General features: G+C 42.1%; 2 protein-coding genes across 2 annotated transcripts in view; both read left to right on the top strand.

Moving 5' to 3' along the window:
* LOC122140318 (reelin-like) overlaps nt 1–443 on the top strand; it is a 68598-nt gene extending 68155 nt beyond the window's left edge. Inside the window, exons 5-7 of the mRNA XM_042743367.1 lie at nt 10–42; nt 148–226; nt 362–443. Of these exons, the coding sequence (XP_042599301.1) occupies nt 10–42; nt 148–226; nt 362–443 (194 nt within the window). The remainder of the gene's footprint in view (nt 1–9; nt 43–147; nt 227–361) is intronic.
* A 647-nt stretch (nt 444–1090) lies between these two features.
* LOC109099310 (reelin-like) overlaps nt 1091–20660 on the top strand; it is a 68688-nt gene continuing 49118 nt past the window's right edge. The window contains exons 1-17 of the mRNA XM_042743366.1: nt 1091–1117; nt 1300–1351; nt 1775–1871; nt 2066–2306; nt 4055–4200; nt 4478–4629; nt 12627–12742; nt 12913–13121; nt 14858–14986; nt 15071–15180; nt 15431–15497; nt 15605–15838; nt 16356–16517; nt 17276–17512; nt 18215–18407; nt 18728–18840; nt 19122–19259. Of these exons, the coding sequence (XP_042599300.1) occupies nt 1091–1117; nt 1300–1351; nt 1775–1871; nt 2066–2306; nt 4055–4200; nt 4478–4629; nt 12627–12742; nt 12913–13121; nt 14858–14986; nt 15071–15180; nt 15431–15497; nt 15605–15838; nt 16356–16517; nt 17276–17512; nt 18215–18407; nt 18728–18840; nt 19122–19259 (2423 nt within the window). The remainder of the gene's footprint in view (nt 1118–1299; nt 1352–1774; nt 1872–2065; nt 2307–4054; nt 4201–4477; nt 4630–12626; nt 12743–12912; nt 13122–14857; nt 14987–15070; nt 15181–15430; nt 15498–15604; nt 15839–16355; nt 16518–17275; nt 17513–18214; nt 18408–18727; nt 18841–19121; nt 19260–20660) is intronic.

Raw genomic sequence — 20660 nt, 5'->3', positions numbered from 1 at the left:
TCTCTTTAGCTCCCACTGAATCTCCTCTTCGGCCCAGTCTAGGTGAGTAAAAGCATCAGCAGACACACGCGTGCTGACGTTACTCCTCACTGCTCCTCACTGTGCTCCTGTCTCTGTTTCTGTCCTCTGTATCTGTTGCTGGTGTGGCTGTGGTTCATGGTGATCATGCTGTTCTCCGGGATGATTTTGAACACAACTCACAAGAAGAGCTTAATCTCAATATCTGGTGAGGGACACTCGTCTTTCTTTGAGTTGTTTACATGGCAGGGAAGCTGTTTTAATTTCCTATATCATATTTTGAATTGATGCCATATAGAGAGCTAGAAGATGTGTTTATTGTCCATGTCTGGTTCTCTCACAGGTCAGACTGCAGTAACTGTGAGGTTGGAGAGCAGTGCGGTGTGCTGATGCACCTAAGGACAGAGACAACTTGTAATCCCTAACAAAACAGACAAAATCAAATTAAAAACAGAACATATTGCAATCAAGTTAAAAAAGCACACAAAGGGGGAGTCGTGGCCTAATGGTTAGAGAGTCGGACTCCCAATCGAAGGGTTGTGAGTTCGAGTCTCGGGCCGGCAGGAATTGTGGGTGGGGGGAGTGCATGTACAGTTCTCTCTCCACCTTCAATACCACGACTTAGGTGCCCTTGAGCAAGGCATCGAACCCCCAACTGCTCCCCGGGCCACCGCAGCATAAAAATGGCTGCCCACTGCTCCGGGTGTGTGTTCACAGTGTGTGTGTGTGTTCACTGCTCTGTGTGTGTGCACTTCGGATGGGTTAAATGCAGAGCACTAATTCTGAGGTTGTGCTTCTCAAACAAATAGATGCACTTCTGTCCAGACAAAACTTCTTCATTTTGCCCTGATGGTCTGGATGTTTACAAACAGCAGCAGGCAGTGAGTTGTGCTTCGCAAACAAATAGATGCACTTCTGTCCAGACAAAACTTCTGCCAAACTCCTCAGAGTGACTTATAGTCAGTAGAATGTCCATCAAAATAAAGTGTAAGCAGATATAAAGCAGACAATTACTAATACTCTAATGATTGCTTGTTGACATGGAGTTGCAAAGTTACTGAGAGTTAGTAGAATGACTAAAGTGGACTATCAAACTAAAGTATTACACAAGAAAATAACACACACACACACACACACACACACACATTAAAGACTGGTGGTGTGGATGCTGTGGAGCTTTGCATTGCCATGTCTTGTGTGCTGTGTTCACATTATTCCTGTGTGAATGAAGCAGATCAGTGAATAGAAATGAGAAGCTCATGGTTTTATCATCTCTTTTAGACTACAGTGGCTCTGAACACGAGCACAGCATCAATCCTGCAGTTTGCCTTTGGTGAGTGTCACCGTCCTTCTGCGGTTACTGTAGCTCACGATTCTTCAGCTCCTACAGACATAGACGATAGCTCATGGTTTACAGCTAAATACATTGAAAAAAAAATGCATTTTTGTCTAGTTTTCCAGTACAAATATCTAAACATTCTTAAATCAAGATACATTTATTTGAGATGTAAAATGACTTAAGACTTGTACCATTTTGAAATTTTTACAAATGTAAATTTTTCAGAAAACAAGTCTTCTCGTGTCATTTTGCATCTCATGTGAATTTATCTTGATTTAAGAATGCTTAGATATTTCTTAGATATATGAAATACTTAGCAAATCACATTTAGCAGTATGTATTTTTCTGTATGAAGTTATTTAGTGAAGTCCATTCTAATGTGTTTTGTTCTTGTGTGTATTTGTGTTGGTTGTTCAGGATCTGGTTCTTGTCGGTTCAGTTACTCAGACCCCAGTATCATCATCTCCTGTGGTCTGAACTCCTCTGATGACTGGATCACCTTGGAAAAGATCAGGTTTTACTTTATTTTAGGAAATGGCTCCAACACACTCACAGTATTACTGTTACCATTATGTAAAAACACCATGAGCAGTGCATGAATTTTGTGCTATAAAAACTCGTAATTTATGGTTGCATATGTCTGACTGAGCTTGAGCACTTGTATGTTCAGTTCTCCAGTGTTTTAATCTTATGCATTGGGTCTCGCAGGGCTCCCACTAACAGCAGCACAGTGGTTCATCTCCTGCCATTGCCTCCAGGCTGTAAAGGGGAGGCCATTCATCTGCGCTGGAGTCAGGAGCCGCCCGTGGGGCCCGATGGTTATGAGTCCTGCTGGGGCCTCGATAACATACTGGTGCTAAACACGGCCAACCGGCCCCCGCTCCTGGAGGACAGCCTGGACCCTCTGGACACAGCCAACTGGCTCTTCTTCCCTGGAGCCACAGTAAAGGTACATGACCAAATAGTGTCATCCAGCAAACTAGAACCCATCCCATGTGAAGAAGCTCAAAACGAGCGCTTATTATGAAAATAATGTACTTTGCAATGATATACTATAATATAGTACTATAATATACATGCTTAATTGCATGTTAACTGCAATAAAATCAAACTGTGTTATAGACTTAATTTATATTAAATGCAATTAGCTGAACTTTAGAGAGCTTTTTGACCCACTTAATTAGGAATTCAGTACATCTTTATATGAAATTTCATAATTACTTCTGTTGTCTTTGAAGTATGATTAAAGTTACTGCTGAATGTGCTGACAAGCAATTATGATAAACTAATTGTGGCGTCAGGCCTCGGAGAGGCTTTTATTAACAAGAGATAACAAAAAACAGGGAATCTGGTGTCCTCGTTGTGTTGCGGGGTATGTGAAGGGCAGGTAGTGTTCAGGAAGGAAGGGTCCAGGTAAGGGGCGGAGTCCGGCGGCCGCACGCGCTCCACTCTTCGGTCCGGTGCGCAAGGTGCATCGGCTTCTTCCAGCGGCTGCATCCATCTCGCTGGCCGCGGTACTGCACGCTCGGAAACTAAACAGCATCCTTGACAGAGGCCCGTGTAACAGGTGCGGTTCTCGTCCGGACCGGTCTCCCGAGGAGAGGCACGCTCGACATTTAAACAGCGGCGGTGATGGGGCTCCATTTGCGTCAGATGTGCCCCATCACACGCCGCCAGCCCTGGCTCTTCCAGCACCCCTCCTCTCTCACACACCCACTCCTGTCGGGATCCTGGTGAAGGGCGGCGATTAAGGGACGGGGTGACGATGATAATTAGGGGGGAGGTAGCCGACTCGTCACACTAATATATACTTCAATACATTTCTATTAAACATTGAGTGACATATTTAAATATATCTATAATTACACATTTGCAGTTAAGTCCATTTAAAATATATGAACTATACATATAATCTTGAATAACACACTAAAGTTAAAATTATGATCTAGTACATGATCTAGCTCCCTGGGCGCCGCAGCATAAATGGCTGCCCACTGCTCCGGGTGTGTGTTCACGGTGTGTGTGTGTGTGTTCACTGTGTGTGTGGATGGGTTAAATGCAGAGCACCAATTCCAAGTATGGGTCACCATTCTTGGCTGTATGTCACTTCACTTTCACTAGTACTTGACATGTGCTTTAGGATGTTAGTCAACAAAAGATGATTAAAACATAATGGTTTAAAAAGTATTTTAAAGTAAAATGTTTAATTTGACAAGTGTGCTAAGAATTTCAGTCATTACAGTGTTTCTCTTTAAGTCACTTAAATTGCCTTTTATTTCATTTATATTATATTGTCTGCCAGAACATTTTTTTTTAAATATACTTTTAAGATTTGAGCACTACAAGCGCACTACAAGCACAAATTCAGTACAATCAAGCACACTTCTTTTTCATGAGGTATGACTTATGAACGCTTTTATTGCAGAGTTCAGTTTATGGTTTAATGTCACAAAGTAAAGCGCTAATATGACGGGTCAGAACACAAGGCCGCAGCTTTGACAGGGTCATTTCTCACAGCAGCCTGGCGAGTGTTTACCAGCCCATACTAGCAGACAGGTCTGTTCCCCATAAATGGTCCAAGGCAGAGGCTGTCATTAATGTCTTCTCCATCTGCCCTGTATTCATGTAACATGGAGATTTCAGTTTTGTCAGAAACATCAGTGTCACTGTAACGCTTCCTCTCGATGCATTCAACAGCACGCTTGTCAATCAGAGGGAAACTCCTTGTACTTTCATGGCGGAGAGGGATTCGAGCACAGCTTCGCCTCCACACGAGACGTGGACCTGCACCGTGAAGAGGGACGCAGCTACTGGGAGGAAGATTTTGAGAGTCCACTGAGTGGGTGCGTCTTACAACTGCCAGCAGATAAGATTGGGATTCGTGCTAGTGGATTACTTTTGTGAAATAGTATTTTAATGGTAGTTAGGTCAGTCAGTAGAATAACATACTGGTGATCCATTGAGGTATTGACATTTCAGTTTTGATATCTTGGAGCTCTCTAGACAAATTTGGTTTACTAACATATCTATCAGATGCTGTTAAGTGTAGCAACAGTTTCTTGAAGAACAGAGTATGATATGTAGGAAAGTGTGATTGTAAGTGCTGTGTGTGGTCTGTAGATGGGAGGTCGATGGAGCGGTGAATGGAGTGCAGTGTGGAGAGGTGGAGTCTGGCTCTGCACTCGTCTTTCTCAAAGATGGACAGAGGAAGGTGTGCACACCATACCTCAACACCACCGCCTACGGAAACCTGCGCTTCCACTTCACCATGGGTATGATTTACACTTTAGCATGCACATTCTATTGATGCTGACATCTGTTCAGCATATGATCTCTGTGTTTAGTGTCTGATCTCTCTGTGTTCAGTGTCTGATATCTCTTTTTAGTGTCTGATCTCTGTATGTTCAGTATCTGATCCGTGTGTTCAGTGTCTGATCTGTGTTTTCAGTGTTTTTTTTTATGTGTTCAGTGTCTGATCTCTGTATTCTGAGTGTCTGATCTCTCTGTGTTCAATGTCTGATCTCTCTGTTTTCAGTGTTTGATCTTTGTGTTCAATGTCTGATCTCTGTGTTCAGTTTCTGATCTCTCTGTTTTTAGTGTCTGACCCCTGTGTGTTCAGTATCTGATCCCTGTGTGTTCACTGTTTGATCTTTCTGTGTTCAGTGTCTGATTTCTGTGTTAAGTGTCTGATCTCTGTGTTCTAAGTGTCTGATTTCTGTGTGTTTTCAGTGTTTGATCTCTGTGTTCAGTGTCTGATCCCTCTGTTTTTGGTGTCTGATCTGTGTGTTTAGTGTCTGATCTCTGTGTTCAGTGTCTGATCTCTGTGTGTTTCAGTTTTTAGCTCTCTGTGTTCTGTGTTGGATATCTGTGTTCAGAGTCTGATCCCTGTGTGTTTAGTGTCTGATCACTGTATGTTTGGTGTCTGCTCTGTGTGTTTTCAGTGTCTGATGCCTACAGGGTAGAAACCTAATACAGTCTATAGTCAGATTTAGGTTACATAATCATTTTGAACAGTTGACGTGTTCTGTTCAGAATCTATCATTCAACTATTTCTCTTATTTCTTTTGTGATTTCTTTTATTTGTCAGTGTCTGGTCTCTGTGTTCAGTGTCTGATCTCTGTTTGTTCATTGTCTGATCTCTCTGTGTTCAGTATCTGATCTCTGCGTTCAGTGTCTGATCCATGTGTGTTCAGTGTCTTCTCTCTGTGTGTTTTCAGTGTCAGATCTCTGTGTGTTCAGTGTTTGATCTCTGTGTTCAGTGTCTGGTCCCTGTGTGTTCAGTGTCTGATCTTTGTTTGTTCACTGTCTGATCTCTCTGTGTAATGTCTGATCCCTGTGTGTTCAGTGTCTGAGCTCTGTGTGTTTTCAGTATCTGATCTCTGTGTGTTTCACTGTCTGGTCTCTCTGTGTTCAGTGTCTGATCCCTCTGTGTTTAGTGACTGATCTCTCTGTGTTCAGTGTCTGATCACTATGTGTGCAGTGTCTGATCTCTGTGTGTTCAGTGTCTGATCTCTGTGTTCAGTGTATGATCTGTGTGTTCAGTGTCTGATCTCTGTGTTCAGTGTCTCATCTCTGTGTGTTTGGTGTCTGATCTGTGTGTTTTCTGTGTCTGATCTCTGTGTTCAGTGTCTGATCTCTGTGTGTTCAGTGTCTGATCTCTCTGTGTTCAGTGTCTGATCTCTGTGTTTGGTGTCTGATCTGTGTGTTCAGTGTCTGATCTCTGTATGTTTAGTGTCTGATCTGTGTGTTTTCAGGATTTGATCTCTGTGTGTTCAGTGTCTGGTCTCTCTGTGTTCAGTGTCTTATCTCTCTGTGTTTAGTGTCTGATCTCTGTTTTCAGTGTCTGATCTCTGTGTTCAGTGTCTGATCTCGGTGTGTTCCGTGTCTGATCTCTGTGTTCAGTGTATGATCTCTGTGTGTTTTCAGTGTTTGATCTCTGTGTTCAGTGTCTGATCCCTCTGTTTTCAGTGTCTGATCTCTGTGTGTTTGGTGTCTGATCTGTGTGTTTTCTGTGTCTGATCTCTGTGTGTTCAGGTGTCTGATCTCTGTGTGTTCAGTGTCTGATCTCTCTGTGTTCAGTGTCTGATCTTTGTGTTTGGTGTCTGATCTGTATGTTCAGTGTCTGATCTCTGTATGTTTAGTGTCTGATCTGTGTGTTTTCAGGATTTGATCTCTGTGTGTTCAGTGTCTGGTCTCTCTGTGTTCAGTGTCTTATCCCTCTGTGTTTAGTGTCTGATCTCTGTTTTCAGTGTCTGATCTCTGTGTTCAGTGTCTGATCTCGGTGTGTTCCGTGTCTGATCTCTGTGTTCAGTGTATGATTTCCGTGTGTTTTCAGTGTTTGATCTCTGTGTTCAGTGTCTGATCCCTCTGTTTTTGGTGTCTGATCTGTGTGTTTAGTGTCTGATCTCTGTGTTCAGTGTCTGATCTCTGTGTGTTTTCAGTTTTTAGCTCTCTGTGTTCTGTGTTGGATCTCTGTGTTCAGAGTCTGATCCCTGTGTGTTTTAGTGTCTGATCACTGTATGTTTGGTGTCTGATCTGTGTGTTTTCAGTGTCTGATGCCTACAGGGTAGAAACCTAATACAGTCTATAGTCAGATTTAGGTTACATAATCATTTTGAACAGTTGACGTGTTCTGTTCAGAATCTATCATTCAACTATTTCTCTTATTTCTTTTGTGATTTATTTTATTTGTCAGTGTCTGATCTCTGTGTTCAGTGTCTGATCTCTGTTTGTTCATTGTCTGATCTCTCTGCGTTCAGTGTCTGATCCATGTGTGTTCAGTGTCTTCTCTCTGTGTGTTTTCAGTGTCAGATCTCTGTGTGTTCAGTGTTTGATCTCTGTGTTCAGTGTCTGGTCCCTGTGTGTTCAGTGTCTGATCTTTGTTTGTTCACTGTCTGATCTCTCTGTGTAATGTCTGATCCCTGTGTGTTCAGTGTCTGATCTCTGTGTTCAGTGTCTGATCTCTGTGTGTTTTGGTGTCTGATCTGTGTGTTTTCTGTGTCTGATCTCTGTGTGTTCAGTGTCTGATCTCTGTGTGTTCAGTGTCTGATCTCTCTGTGTTCAGTGTCTGATCTCTGTGTTTGGTGTCTGATCTGTATGTTCAGTGTCTGATCTCTGTATGTTTAGTGTCTGATCTGTGTGTTTTTCAGGATTTGATCTCTGTGTGTTCAGTGTCTGGTCCCTCTGTGTTCAGTGTCTTATCCCTCTGTGTTTAGTGTCTGATCTCTGTTTTCAGTGTCTGATCTCTGTGTTCAGTGTCTGATCTCGGTGTGTTCCGTGTCTGATCTCTGTGTTCAGTGTATGATTTCTGTGTGTTTTCAGTGTTTGATCTCTGTGTTCAGTGTCTGATCCCTCTGTTTTTGGTGTCTGATCTGTGTGTTTAGTGTCTGATCTCTGTGTTCAGTGTCTGATCTCTGTGTGTTTTCAGTTTTTAGCTCTCTGTGTTCTGTGTTGGATCTCTGTGTTCAGAGTCTGATCCCTGTGTGTTTAGTGTCTGATCACTCTATGTTTGGTGTCTGATCTGTGTGTTTTTCAGTGTCTGATGCCTACAGGGTAGAAACCTAATACAGTCTATAGTCAGATTTAGGTTACATAATCATTTTGAACAGTTGACGTGTTCTGTTCAGAATCTATCATTCAACTATTTCTCTTATTTCTTTTGTGATTTCTTTTATTTGTCAGTGTCTGATCTCTGTGTTCAGTGTCTGATCTCTGTTTGTTCATTGTCTGATCTCTCTGTGTTCAGTATCTGATCTCTGCGTTCAGTGTCTGATCCATGTGTGTTCAGTGTCTTCTCTCTGTGTGTTTTCAGTGTCAGATCTCTGTGTGTTCAGTGTTTGATCTCTGTGTTCAGTGTCTGGTCCCTGTGTGTTCAGTGTCTGATCTTTGTTTGTTCACTGTCTGATCTCTCTGTGTAATGTCTGATCCCTGTGTGTTCAGTGTCTGATCTCTGTGTGTTTTCAGTATCTGATCTCTGTGTGTTCACTGTCTGGTCTCTCTGTGTTCAGTGTCTGATCCCTCTGTGTTTAGTGACTGATCTCTCTGTGTTCAGTGTCTGATCACTATGTGTGCAGTGTCTGATCTCTGTGTGTTCAGTGTCTGATCTCTGTGTTCAGTGTATGATCTGTGTGTTCAGTGTCTGATCTCTGTGTTCAGTGTCTGATCTCTGTGTGTTTGGTGTCTGATCTGTGTGTTTTCTGTGTCTGATCTCTGTGTGTTCAGTGTCTGATCTCTGTGTGTTCAGTGTCTGACTCTCTCTGTGTTCAGTGTCTGATCTCTGTGTTTGGTGTCTGATCTGTGTGTTCAGTGTCTGATCTCTGTATGTTTAGTGTCTGATCTGTGTGTTTTCAGGATTTGATCTCTGTGTGTTTGGTGTCTGGTCTCTCTGTGTTCAGTGTCTTATCTCTCTGTGTTTAGTGTCTGATCTCTGTTTTCAGTGTCTGATCTCTGTGTGTTCAGTGTCTGATCTCGGTGTGTTCCGTGTCTGATCTCTGTGTTCAGTGTATGATCTCTGTGTGTTTTCAGTGTTTGATCTCTGTGTTCAGTGTCTGATCCCTCTGTTTTCAGTGTCTGATCTCTGTGTGTTTGGTGTCTGATCTGTGTGTTTTCTGTGTCTGATCTCTGTGTGTTCAGTGTCTGATCTCTGTGTGTTTAGTGTCTGATCTGTGTGTTTTCAGTGTCTGATCTCTGTGTTTGGTGTCTGATCTGTATGTTCAGTGTCTGATCTCTGTATGTTTAGTGTCTGATCTGTGTGTTTTCAGGATTTGATCTCTGTGTGTTCAGTGTCTGGTCTCTCTGTGTTCAGTGTCTTATCCCTCTGTGTTTAGTGTCTGATCTCTGTTTTCAGTGTCTGATCTCTGTGTTCAGTGTCTGATCTCGGTGTGTTCCGTGTCTGATCTCTGTGTTCAGTGTATGATTTCCGTGTGTTTTCAGTTTTTGATCTCTGTGTTCAGTGTCTGATCCCTCTGTTTTTTGGTGTCTGATCTGTGTGTTTCAGTGTCTGATCTCTGTGTTCAGTGTCTGATCTCTGTGTGTTTTTCAGTTTTTAGCTCTCTGTGTTCTGTGTTGGATCTCTGTGTTCAGAGTCTGATCCCTGTGTGTTTAGTGTCTGATCACTGTATGTTTGGTGTCTGATCTGTGTGTTTTCAGTGTCTGATGCCTACAGGGTAGAAACCTAATACAGTCTATAGTCAGATTTAGGTTACATAATCATTTTGAACAGTTGACGTGTTCTGTTCAGAATCTATCATTCAACTATTTCTCTTATTTCTTTTGTGATTTCTTTTATTTGTCAGTGTCTGATCTCTGTGTTCAGTGTCTGATCTCTGTTTGTTCATTGTCTGATCTCTCTGCGTTCAGTGTCTGATCCATGTGTGTTCAGTGTCTTCTCTCTGTGTGTTTTCAGTGTCAGATCTCTGTGTGTTCAGTGTGTTGATCTCTGTGTTCAGTGTCTGGTCCCTGTGTGTTCAGTGTCTGATCTTTGTTTGTTCACTGTCTGATCTCTCTGTGTAATGTCTGATCCCTGTGTGTTCAGTGTCTGATCTCTGTGTTCAGTGTCTGATCTCTGTGTGTTTGGTGTCTGATCTGTGTGTTTTCTGTGTCTGATCTCTGTGTGTTCAGTGTCTGATCTCTGTGTGTTCAGTGTCTGATCTCTCTGTGTTCAGTGTCTGATCTCTGTGTTTGGTGTCTGATCTGTATGTTCAGTGTCTGATCTCTGTATGTTTAGTGTCTGATCTGTGTGTTTTCAGGATTTGATCTCTGTGTGTTCAGTGTCTGGTCCCTCTGTGTTCAGTGTCTTATCCCTCTGTGTTTAGTGTCTGATCTCTGTTTTCAGTGTCTGAAAAAATCTCTGTGTTCAGTGTCTGATCTCGGTGTGTTCCGTGTCTGATCTCTGTGTTCAGTGTATGATTTCTGTGTGTTTTCAGTGTTTGATCTCTGTGTTCAGTGTCTGATCCCTCTGTTTTTGGTGTCTGATCTGTGTGTTTCAGTGTCTGATCTCTGTGTTCAGTGTCTGATCTCTGTGTGGTTTTCAGTTTTTAGCTCTCTGTGTTCTGTGTTGGATCTCTGTGTTCAGAGTCTGATCCCTGTGTGTTTAGTGTCTGATCACTCTATGTTTGGTGTCTGATCTGTGTGTTTTCAGTGTCTGATGCCTACAGGGTAGAAACCTAATACAGTCTATAGTCAGATTTAGGTTACATAATCATTTTGAACAGTTGACGTGTTCTGTTCAGAATCTATCATTCAACTATTTCTCTTATTTCTTTTGTGATTTCTTTTATTTGTCAGTGTCTGATCTCTGTGTTCAGTGTCTGATCTCTGTTTGTTCATTGTCTGATCTCTCTGTGTTCAGTATCTGATCTCTGCGTTCAGTGTCTGATCCATGTGTGTTCAGTGTCTTCTCTCTGTGTGTTTTCAGTGTCAGATCTCTGTGTGTTCAGTGTTTGATCTCTGTGTTCAGTGTCTGGTCCCTGTGTGTTCAGTGTCTGATCTTTGTTTGTTCACTGTCTGATCTCTCTGTGTAATGTCTGATCCCTGTGTGTTCAGTGTCTGATCTCTGTGTGTTTTCAGTATCTGATGTCTGTGTGTTCACTGTCTGGTCTCTCTGTGTTCAGTCTCTGATCCCTCTGTGTTTAGTGTCTGATCTCTGTGTGTTCAGTGTCTGATCTCTGTGTTCAGTGTATGATCTGTGTGTTCAGTGTCTGATCTCTCTGTGTTCAGTGTCTGAACTCTGTTTTCAGTGTCTGATCTCTGTGTTCAGTGTCTGATCTCTGTGTGTTTTCTGTGTCTGATCTCTGTGTTTTCTGTGTCTGATCTCTGTGTGTTCAGTGTCTGATCTCTCTGTGTTCAGTGTTTGATCTCTCTGTGTTCAGTGTCTGATCTCTCTGTGTTCAGTGTCTGATCTCTCTGTGTTCAGTGTCTGATCTCTGTGTTCAGTGTCTGATCTCGGTGTGTTTTGTGTCTGATCTCTGTGTTCAGTGTATGATCTGTGTGTTCAGTGTCTGATCTCTCTGTGTTCAGTGTCTGATCTCTGTTTTCAGTGTCTGATCTCTGTGTTCAGTGTCTGATCTCGGTGTGTTTGGTGTCTGATCTGTGTGTTTTCTGTGTCTGATCTCTGTGTGTTCAGTGTCTGATCTCTGTGTGTTCAGTGTCTGATCTCTCTGTGTTCAGTGTTTGATCTCTCTGTGTTTGGTGTCTGATCTCTGTGTGCTCAGTGTCTGATCTCTGTATGTTTAGTGTCTGATCTGTGTGTTTTCAGTATCTGATCTCTGTGTGTTCAATGTCTGGTCTCTCTGTGTTCAGTGTCTTATCCCTCTGTGTTTAGTGTCTGATCTCTGTGTTCAGTGTCTGATCTCGGTGTGTTCTGTGTCTGATCTCTGTGTTCAGTGTATGATCTGTGTGTTCAGTGTCTGATCTCTCTGTGTTCAGTGTCTGATCTCTGTTTTCAGTGTCTGATCCCTCTGTGTTCAGTGTCTGATCTCTGATCTCTGTGTGTTCAGTGTCTGATCCCTCTGTGTTCAGTGTCTGATCTCTGTGTGTTTGGTGTCTGATCTGTGTGTTTTCTGTGTCTGATCTCTGTGTGTTCAGTGTCTGATCTCTCTGTGTTCAGTGTTTGATCTCTCTGTGTTCAGTGTCTGATCTCTCTGTGTTCAGTGTCTGATCTCTCTGTGTTCAGTGTCTGAACTCTGTTTTCAGTGTCTGATCTCTGTGTTCAGTGTCTGATCTCGGTGTGTTTGGTGTCTGATCTGTGTGTTTTCTGTGTCTGATCTCTGTGTGTTCAGTGTCTGATCTCTGTGTGTTCAGTGTCTGATCTCTCTGTGTTCAGTGTCTGATCTCTGTGTTTGGTGTCTGATCTGTGTGTTCAGTGTCTGATCTCTGTATGTTTAGTGTCTGATCTGTGTGTTTTCAGGATTTGATCTCTGTGTGTTCAGTGTCTGGTCTCTCTGTGTTCAGTGTCTTATCCCTCTGTGTTTAGTGTCTGATCTCTGTTTTCAGTGCCTGATCTCTGTGTTCAGTGTCTGATCTCGGTGTGTTCCGTGTCTGATCTCTGTGTTCAGTGTATGATCTGTGTGTTCAGTGTCTGATCTCTCTGTGTTCAGTGTCTGATCTCTGTTTTCAGTGTCTGATCTCTGTGTTCAGTGTCTGATCTCGGTGTTTTCGTTGTCTGATCTCTGTGTGTTCAGTGTCTGATCCCTCTGTGTTCAGTGTCTGATCTCTGTGTTCAGTGTCTGATCCCTGTGTTTTCAGTGTCTGATCTCTGTCTTCAATGCAGGGGGTGGAGACTGCGATCCTGGTGGATCCAACAAGAATAATGTGGTCCTGTTTGGTCATTCAGAGGGCAGGAAAGATCATGTGCTCCTGGACATACTTCCATACTCAGCCTACAGGGTAGAAACCTAATACAGTCTATAGTCAGATTTAGGTTACATAATCATTTTCAACAGTTGACTGTTCTGTTCAGAATCTATCATTCAACTATTTCTCTTATTTCTTTTGTGATTTACTGTGTCATGTTTCCATCTGTATACACCTTGATAGCTCATGGCTTTCTCTTCCAGACTCCTACAGTCGTCTCGGTTGGTTTGCCCACAGAACTTCAGACTCCAGCCACTCAGTTTTGTCTAGAACAAAAGTTCCATGGTGGGGCGAACCGTCACGTTTGGGCTGTGGACTTCCTGCAGCTGCTGCCAGTGCTGCCCGGAGCAAACACTCACCTGGTGCAGTTCTCAATCAACCTTGGGTGTGGAGCCTATCAGCCGGCCAACAGGTGATTCGATCAGAAAACAGTGATAACCCAAAAATCATCACTTACTTACCCTCATGTTGGTCAAACCTTTATGACTTCTTTCTTCTGTTGCTCATAAAATAAGACACTTTGAAGAACATGGGTCCAAACAACAAATCTGAGATATCTTTCAAAACATAATTTTTTGTGTTTGTAATTATATTTGCAGAAAGTCATATGATGTCAATAGAACAGAATAGAATAGAATATACTTTATATTGCCACAAGAACAGCAGGAATGGTGGAAGTTGTAGTTTGTGTATCTTTGTGTTTGTATGCAGCGGTAATAGCAGACTGCTCAAAAAATTTAAAGGAACACTTTGAAAACACATCAGATCTCAATGGGGAAAAATATCATGCTGGATATCTATACTTACATGGCCTGGGTAATGTGTTAGGAATGAAAGGATGCTTTGAAGGAAATGAAAATTATCAACCTACAGAGGGCTGAATTCAAAGATGCCCCGAAAATCAAAGTGAAGAAATTATGCAAGTCCATTTTGCTGAAATTTCATTGCAGCAATTCAAAATGGTACTCAGAAATTTGTATGGCCCCCACGTGTTTTTATGCATGCCTGATAACATCGGGACATGCTCCTAATGAGATGATGGATGGTGTCCTGGTGTATTTCCTCCCAGATCTGTGGTATCAATGCAGGAACTGCCTGCATACTCTGGCCACATGAAGCGGAGCATTTTCATGCACCAGGAGGAACCCAGGACCCACTGCACTAGAATAGGGTCTAACTAATGGCAGTCAGTGTGCCATTCATCTAGCCTGTAGAGGTCTCTGTGTTCCTCCATGGATATGCCTTCCCAGACCATTACTGACCCACCACCAAATCGCTCATGCTGAATGATGTTACAGGCAGCATAATGTTCTCCTCGTCTTCTCCAGAACCTTTCACGTCTGTCACATGTGCTCTGGGTGAACCTGCTCTCATCTGTGAAAAGCACAGAGCGCCAGTGCAGACCTGCCAATTCTGGTGTTCAATGGCAAATGCCAATCGAGCTCCACGGGGCCGGGCATTGAGCACAGGGCCCACTAAAGGACTAGAGTCAACCCTCAGGCCACCCTCATGATGTCTGTTTCTGATTGTTTGGTCAGAGACATTCACACCAGTGGCCTGCTGGAGGTCATTTTGTAGGGCTCTGGCAGTGCTCATCCTGTTCCTCCTTGCACAAAGGAGCAGATACCGGTTCTGCTGATGGGTTAAGGACCTTCTACTGCCCTGCCCAGCTCTCCTAGAGTAACTGCCTGCCTCCTGGAATCTCCTCTATGCTCTTAAAATTGTGCCGGGAGATACAGCAAACCTTCTGGAAATGGCACGTATAGATGTGTCATCCTGGAGGAGTTGGACTGCCTGTGCAACCTCTGTAGGGTCCAGGTATTTCCTCATGCTACCAGTAGTGACACTGACCTTAGCCAAATGCAAAACTAGTGACAAACAGTCAGAAAATATGAGTAGGGAAAAAATTCAGTGGCCTCCACCTGTAAAACAATTTCTGTTTTGGGTGTCATCCCATTGTTGCCCATCTAGTGTACCTGTTGTTAATTTAATTAACACCAAAGCAGCTGAAACTGATTAACAACCCCCTCTGCTACTTAACTGACCAGATAAATATCCCAGGAGTTTAAGAACATGTACTGTTTAAAATGAGTCAATTAAAGATTGTTGTCTCCTCTTCTTCTGTTCCTGCATATGTGAATCTCACAGTGTCAAACTGGAGTTCTCAACCAATCACGGTCGCTCCTGGTCTCTCCTGCACACCGAGTGTCTTCCTGAACTGTGTACCGGATCACATCTGCCTCACAGCAGCATCTACTCCTCAGAGAACTACAGCGGGTCAGTCACTGCGTCTGTCGGACACTTTCATAAATCTGTTGTCTGTTCTGTTAATAGTGTGGTTCATTCTCTGTGTTCCTGTAGTTGGACGAGGATCACGATTCCTCTGCCCAACGCCGCGCTCACAGACAGCACTCGCTTCCGCTGGAGACAGACCGCTGTGGGAAGCAGCATCATGTGGGCGATTGACAATGGTAAAAGTCATTCATTTAACATATTCATTTGGACATATTTACTGATAGATGTCAACACAATACAGTCAAACCCATGGAGAGTGATCATTTACATTTACATTTATGCATTTAGCAGACGCTTTTATCCAAAGCGACTTACAGTGCATTTAGGCTAACATTTTTTATCTAACATCAGCAGATTAGACAGTGATTTTGAGCTAGTAAATCCTGATCAGGGACGATGACGATGATATGGTTTTTGTTTTTTCAGTGTATATTGGGCCGTCCTGTTTGCGTTTCTGCTCCGGTAGAGGACACTGTTCACGCATGGGCTGCAAGTATGAACGTCTTTCAGTCAGAACTGCAGCAAAACACTCTTTACACTGTGAAAACAGCAATATCATACTGGTTCAGGAAAATGTGTGTTTTTTTGGTATTTCTTTAGGTGTGACCCTGGTTTCAGTGGTCCAGCGTGTGAGCTGGCATCTCAGACCTTCACTGCGTTTCTGTCCGAGAGTTTCTCCAGCGTGAGGCTGTCGTCCTATCACAGCTTCTCCTCACTGCGCGGGGCAGAAGTCAGCTTCGCTTGTGGGGTTTTGGCCAGCGGGAAAGCCCTGGTCTTCAACAGGGATAGCAGAAGACACATTGTTACGACCCCCCTGGACAGTTCACAAGCCAGGTACACACACACACATTTTTATGTTTAATGGGGACTCTCCATTGGCATAATGGTGTTTTTACTGTACATACTGTATTTTCGGTTCCCTTACCCTAACCCTAGCCCTTAACCTCTCACACAAAGCTACAGGCATTTTTAAATTCTTAATAAAACATTCTTTAGTATACTTCTAGTGCTATTTTAATTATGAGGACTCTGGAAATGTCCTCATAAAACATGTTTATGTTGTTATACCAGTGTAAAACCCATGTCATTATACAAATCTGTGTCCTCATAAATCACATAAACATGCACACATGTATGTGCCATTGCATCGGCTGACCGTTTGACTAAGACATTTGCATTTTATTCCGGCCTTTTGGTATTAGAAGTGTAAAGATCGTGACTCTTTCATTTTTATCACTTTTATTTATCACTTCAGTCTGAAAGGTACTGTTGTTCATATTCGTGTTATCTTGGCTCTTTTGATAGCATTACTTCAAACAAGTCCCAGGTCTTGTTTCTTTCTCTCCTGCAGGTATCTTCAGTTCACGCTGAGGCTGGGCAGTCGCAGCACGTCGAGCTCCTGTCCCGCTCCAGACCAGCCGGGTGAAGGTGTGCTGCTGCATTATTCCTCAGATAACGGCATCACCTGGACGCTGCTGCAGCATTACGCTTATCAGGGCTTCCATGAGCCCAGGTACATCGTCCAGAACACACACACCACTGCTGGACTTTACTGCAGTCATGTGGAGCAGCATGGCATATCTTCTTCTGCAGTGTGTCAAGCACATAAGTTAAAGGGGCCAGATGACGGGATTTACATTTACATTTACTCATTTCAAGTCATGTGGTGCAGCATGGCAAGGTTTCCCTTTGTCTTTGGAGTGTTACAAGCTGTTCGTGTATATATAAGATAAATAAATTCACAAGGATTAAAGTCTCAAACCCAAAGAGATATTCTTTAGAAAAGTTAAGACTCGTTCATGCCTTCCTAAAATGCCTCATTTAAACATGCCACCACATATCTACGTCACTGTGTGCCCAAATGTTTTACGCAAAGAAAGAAGGCGTAACTTTTATTCTCACTGAAGTGTTGTTGTCATGGAGACGCTGTGTGTTTCCAAATATGGTAAGGTGCATAACATTTCGTCACATGCTTGAGGTATTCAGCCAATAACAAAGCACTGGATAGCTGGTCAATCAGAGCACACCTCGCTTTTCAAAACAATGTGCTTTGTAAAAATCGATGTGTTTGAGAAAGGTGGGGCAGAGAGGAGCAACAATAATGTACAGTATGTGGAAAATAATGTGTTTTTGAACTCTTAAACTGCATTAACACATTGCATCACACAAAATACACAAAATAATGTTCTTTTAAGCGTCGTCATTTAATATATGTTGTGTGATCATCTCGTCTGCTATTGTTGATGGATATATGGAATTGACTCTTTCTAGGATCGTTTCTGTGGAGCTTCCTCCTGGGGCCCGTAAATTCGGGGTCCAGTTCCGCTGGTGGCAGCCGTACCATTCGGGCCGCGAGCAGGACGTCTGGGCTCTGGATGAGATCAGCATGACCTCCATCCTCTTCAACATCATCAGCCTGGACTTCAGTAACGTGCTAGATGTGACTCAGAGCCTGGGCTTCTATCTGGGGAACGTGCAGCCGTACTGCCAACACGACTGGACCCTCAGGTACCTGCCTCATGTTCACCGCAGTACCATTCATTAATAGTTAAGACTTCAGTCAGCAGCCATTGAGGCATCAATGTGAAATATAGGCATTACTGACATCCCAGTACAGAGACAGAAGAACTATATCATGATGTCTGTCCTTACAGTGGTTGAAAGTGACTGGTGACAAGTGTTTTGAGCTTAAACATGGAACTGCTAGAAAGTCACTTCATGGCGCTTTATATTTATGATGCTTAACAAAGTTATCCATATGAACATCAGGTAACAGACCCTAACAAATTGATTGGTTGAACATCACTGCCTTTGTGCTTTACTCCTTTCATGATTTTTCTGGGATTTAAGGATTTGGAGAACAACTAATCCATATTATAAAAGCTACTCTGATGGAACTGAATGACCTTTTCAAGTACAATAAATTTTTTCTAATTAATATTGATGAGTTCAGATGTCACAACCCACCCAACTACAGTCGAACTTGACACCAGCTCTCCAAGCACAAAAAGAACTCTGTTTCAGAGCCTGAGGTTCATCACTATTTGCCAGACCAGCAAAAAACAGAAAATTGCTTTTGTATTCAATGCAAAAGCAAACAGAATATTTCTGCAATTAATAATGCATAGAAATCCAAACAGCATCAGCATTTCCCTTCAGGCGCTGTCTGAAATGAAAGTGTAAACCACAATGATGTAAATATTTGCTCAGTTTTTCAGGCGATCACGACTCGGCCGCCAGTATCCGCTATGTGGAAACACAATCCATGCAGATCGGCGCGTCCTACATGATCCAGTTCTCTCTGGTCATGGGCTGCGGACGCGAACCTTCTCCTCACATCGACACTCAGGTCCGGCTGGAGTTCTCCACCAATCACGGCTTGACTTGGCATCTCGTCAAAGAGGTGAGAAAACCAAAATATTCTCTAATGCCTTTTGTTTTCACCAACTGAAAAGTACCTACAGTAAATGCACCATAGTGTTACCATGTTTTTGGAGTATGCTAATGATAGAGTACCACGGTATACATTCAAGGACTGACAGTATCACCATCTGATACTGCCTCTGGGTCTTCACTCAGAAAACTCAGCACTTTTTGTAAGGATTGTAGAAGCAATCTAAAGCACTGCACATGTAGTCAGATTATAGATGATTCTTCGCGCTGTGATTCCTCTGGTCTCCACTGTGAGGTTAACTGCTGTTTCTGGTGGTTTGTGGGTAATAGGCCTGTCTCCCCGGCATGCCGAGCTGCTCTGAGTTCACTGCATCCAGTGTCTACCATCCATCTGAGTTCACAGACTGGAGACGCATCACACTTCCACTGCCGTACAAAACCTGGTGAATATGTATACATTTGACTCCTTTTATAGCTAGAACACTACTTCCAGAAAGAGACGTTTAAAGTCTCATAGTCATATTATATTACAAACAGTACATGGCAAATGTTTCAAGATGATAAACACAAAAAGGCCTTTTCCCATGACCTGTTTTGCTCATATTTGCAGCAGTATTTCTGATTTTAGGGTGGAAATGGTCATATTTTACCAGTGTTCATTCATCTTCATAGACTGCTGTACGTTTGCAGTGTTTTCTGGTTTCATACTGTCTTCTGGCTGTAGGTCGAGTGCGACGCGCTTCCGATGGATCCAGAATTACTATCAGGAGCAGGACGAGTGGGCTCTGGATGACATTTACATCGGGCAGCAGTGTCCTCAGATGTGCCGTGGACATGGATGGTGTGACCACGGTCACTGCAGGTCAGTCACTGTCACTTACTGTCGCTCAGAAAGGACTCGCATTTTCAAACTTTTGACCAAGTATTTCAGTTTCATTTTCCATTTGAACCATTAAAAAACCTCAGAAACAATAATTTATTGGAGAAGCAGAATGTTTTAAGAAATTAGGACTTATTTTCACAGACTGTAGTTTAATATGAGCTATTTTATCAGACTGCACAGTTTTTTTTTTTACTTGTTTTAATTATAAACAAATAAAAAATCTGTAATGTGAAGTAAAACAATGAAAACTTGTATTAATAAAATACAATCTATGAAAACAAACCTGAATAACTAATGCAGTGTTGAGTGATTATGTTCTTGTTTGTTGGATTTTTTTCTGGACAACAATTCAAAACAGACTAATTAAAATCCATTTAACAGTTTGTTTGTTTTTTGAGTTTTTGACATTTGATCGTAATTTAAAGCTCTTCACACTGGGGCTGTAATGAAGCTTCTGTATCACACCAGCATACGCTGAGACACATCCTGAGGGATTCACTTACACTGTTTAATAATGTGAACAAACACTGTGTTTTCCATTCTGCTGACAGAGCTGGAGTTCAGTCAGTCGTAAAGCAGACCCTGACCCCAGTTAACAGAGCGTCCGGCTCGCAGATCACATCTTACAGCACACAGCCGTGAATCAAACTCACTGCTTTATTACTGCATGGAAATGACATGAGCTGATGCACCTCAAATGGCCTTTCATTTCAGACTATAAATGCAAAACATGGGTTTGTGACACGAACTGTGAGGAGTCCTCACAGCCTAAAAGTAAAGATTACTGATGACTTTTTTTCATTATTGTAAATTAGAGTCTGAATTAGAATTTTTTTTTCTTTTGATAGATTTCAACTAGTGCTGTCAAACGATTAATCGCGAATCACATACAAAATAGAAGCTTTTTTGTTTGCATAATATATGTGTGTGTACTGTGTATATATATATGTATATTTATACACACACACAAACATACAGTATATATTTTGAAAATATTTACATGTCTATATTTATATTCATATAAATTATAAATAAATATATTAATTATATAAACATAACATATTTTTTCTGAAATATATACATGCATGTGTGTGTATTTATATATACATAATAAATATACACAGTACACACACAACAAAAACTTTTACTTTGGAAACACGATTAATTGTTTGACAGCACTAATTTTGCATTTTATCATCACATTAAATGCATATTTTAATTTATTTTGACATATTCATTAAAACATAATTTAGCATTTAGCATTATTTAGAGCCCTTTAGAGAATCCTTGTAGTGATAAGAGAAACATGAATATTTGTGAATGTGTCCTGATATGTAGTGCTTTAGTCTCAATAATTTCAGTGCTATTGGTTGAAAAACA

This window comes from Cyprinus carpio, chromosome B18, assembly GCF_018340385.1.
Source record: "Cyprinus carpio isolate SPL01 chromosome B18, ASM1834038v1, whole genome shotgun sequence".
Classification (NCBI taxonomy): domain Eukaryota; kingdom Metazoa; phylum Chordata; class Actinopteri; order Cypriniformes; family Cyprinidae; genus Cyprinus; species Cyprinus carpio.
Note: the sequence above shows the minus strand (reverse complement) of the source record. Positions and strands in the feature narration are given on the sequence as shown.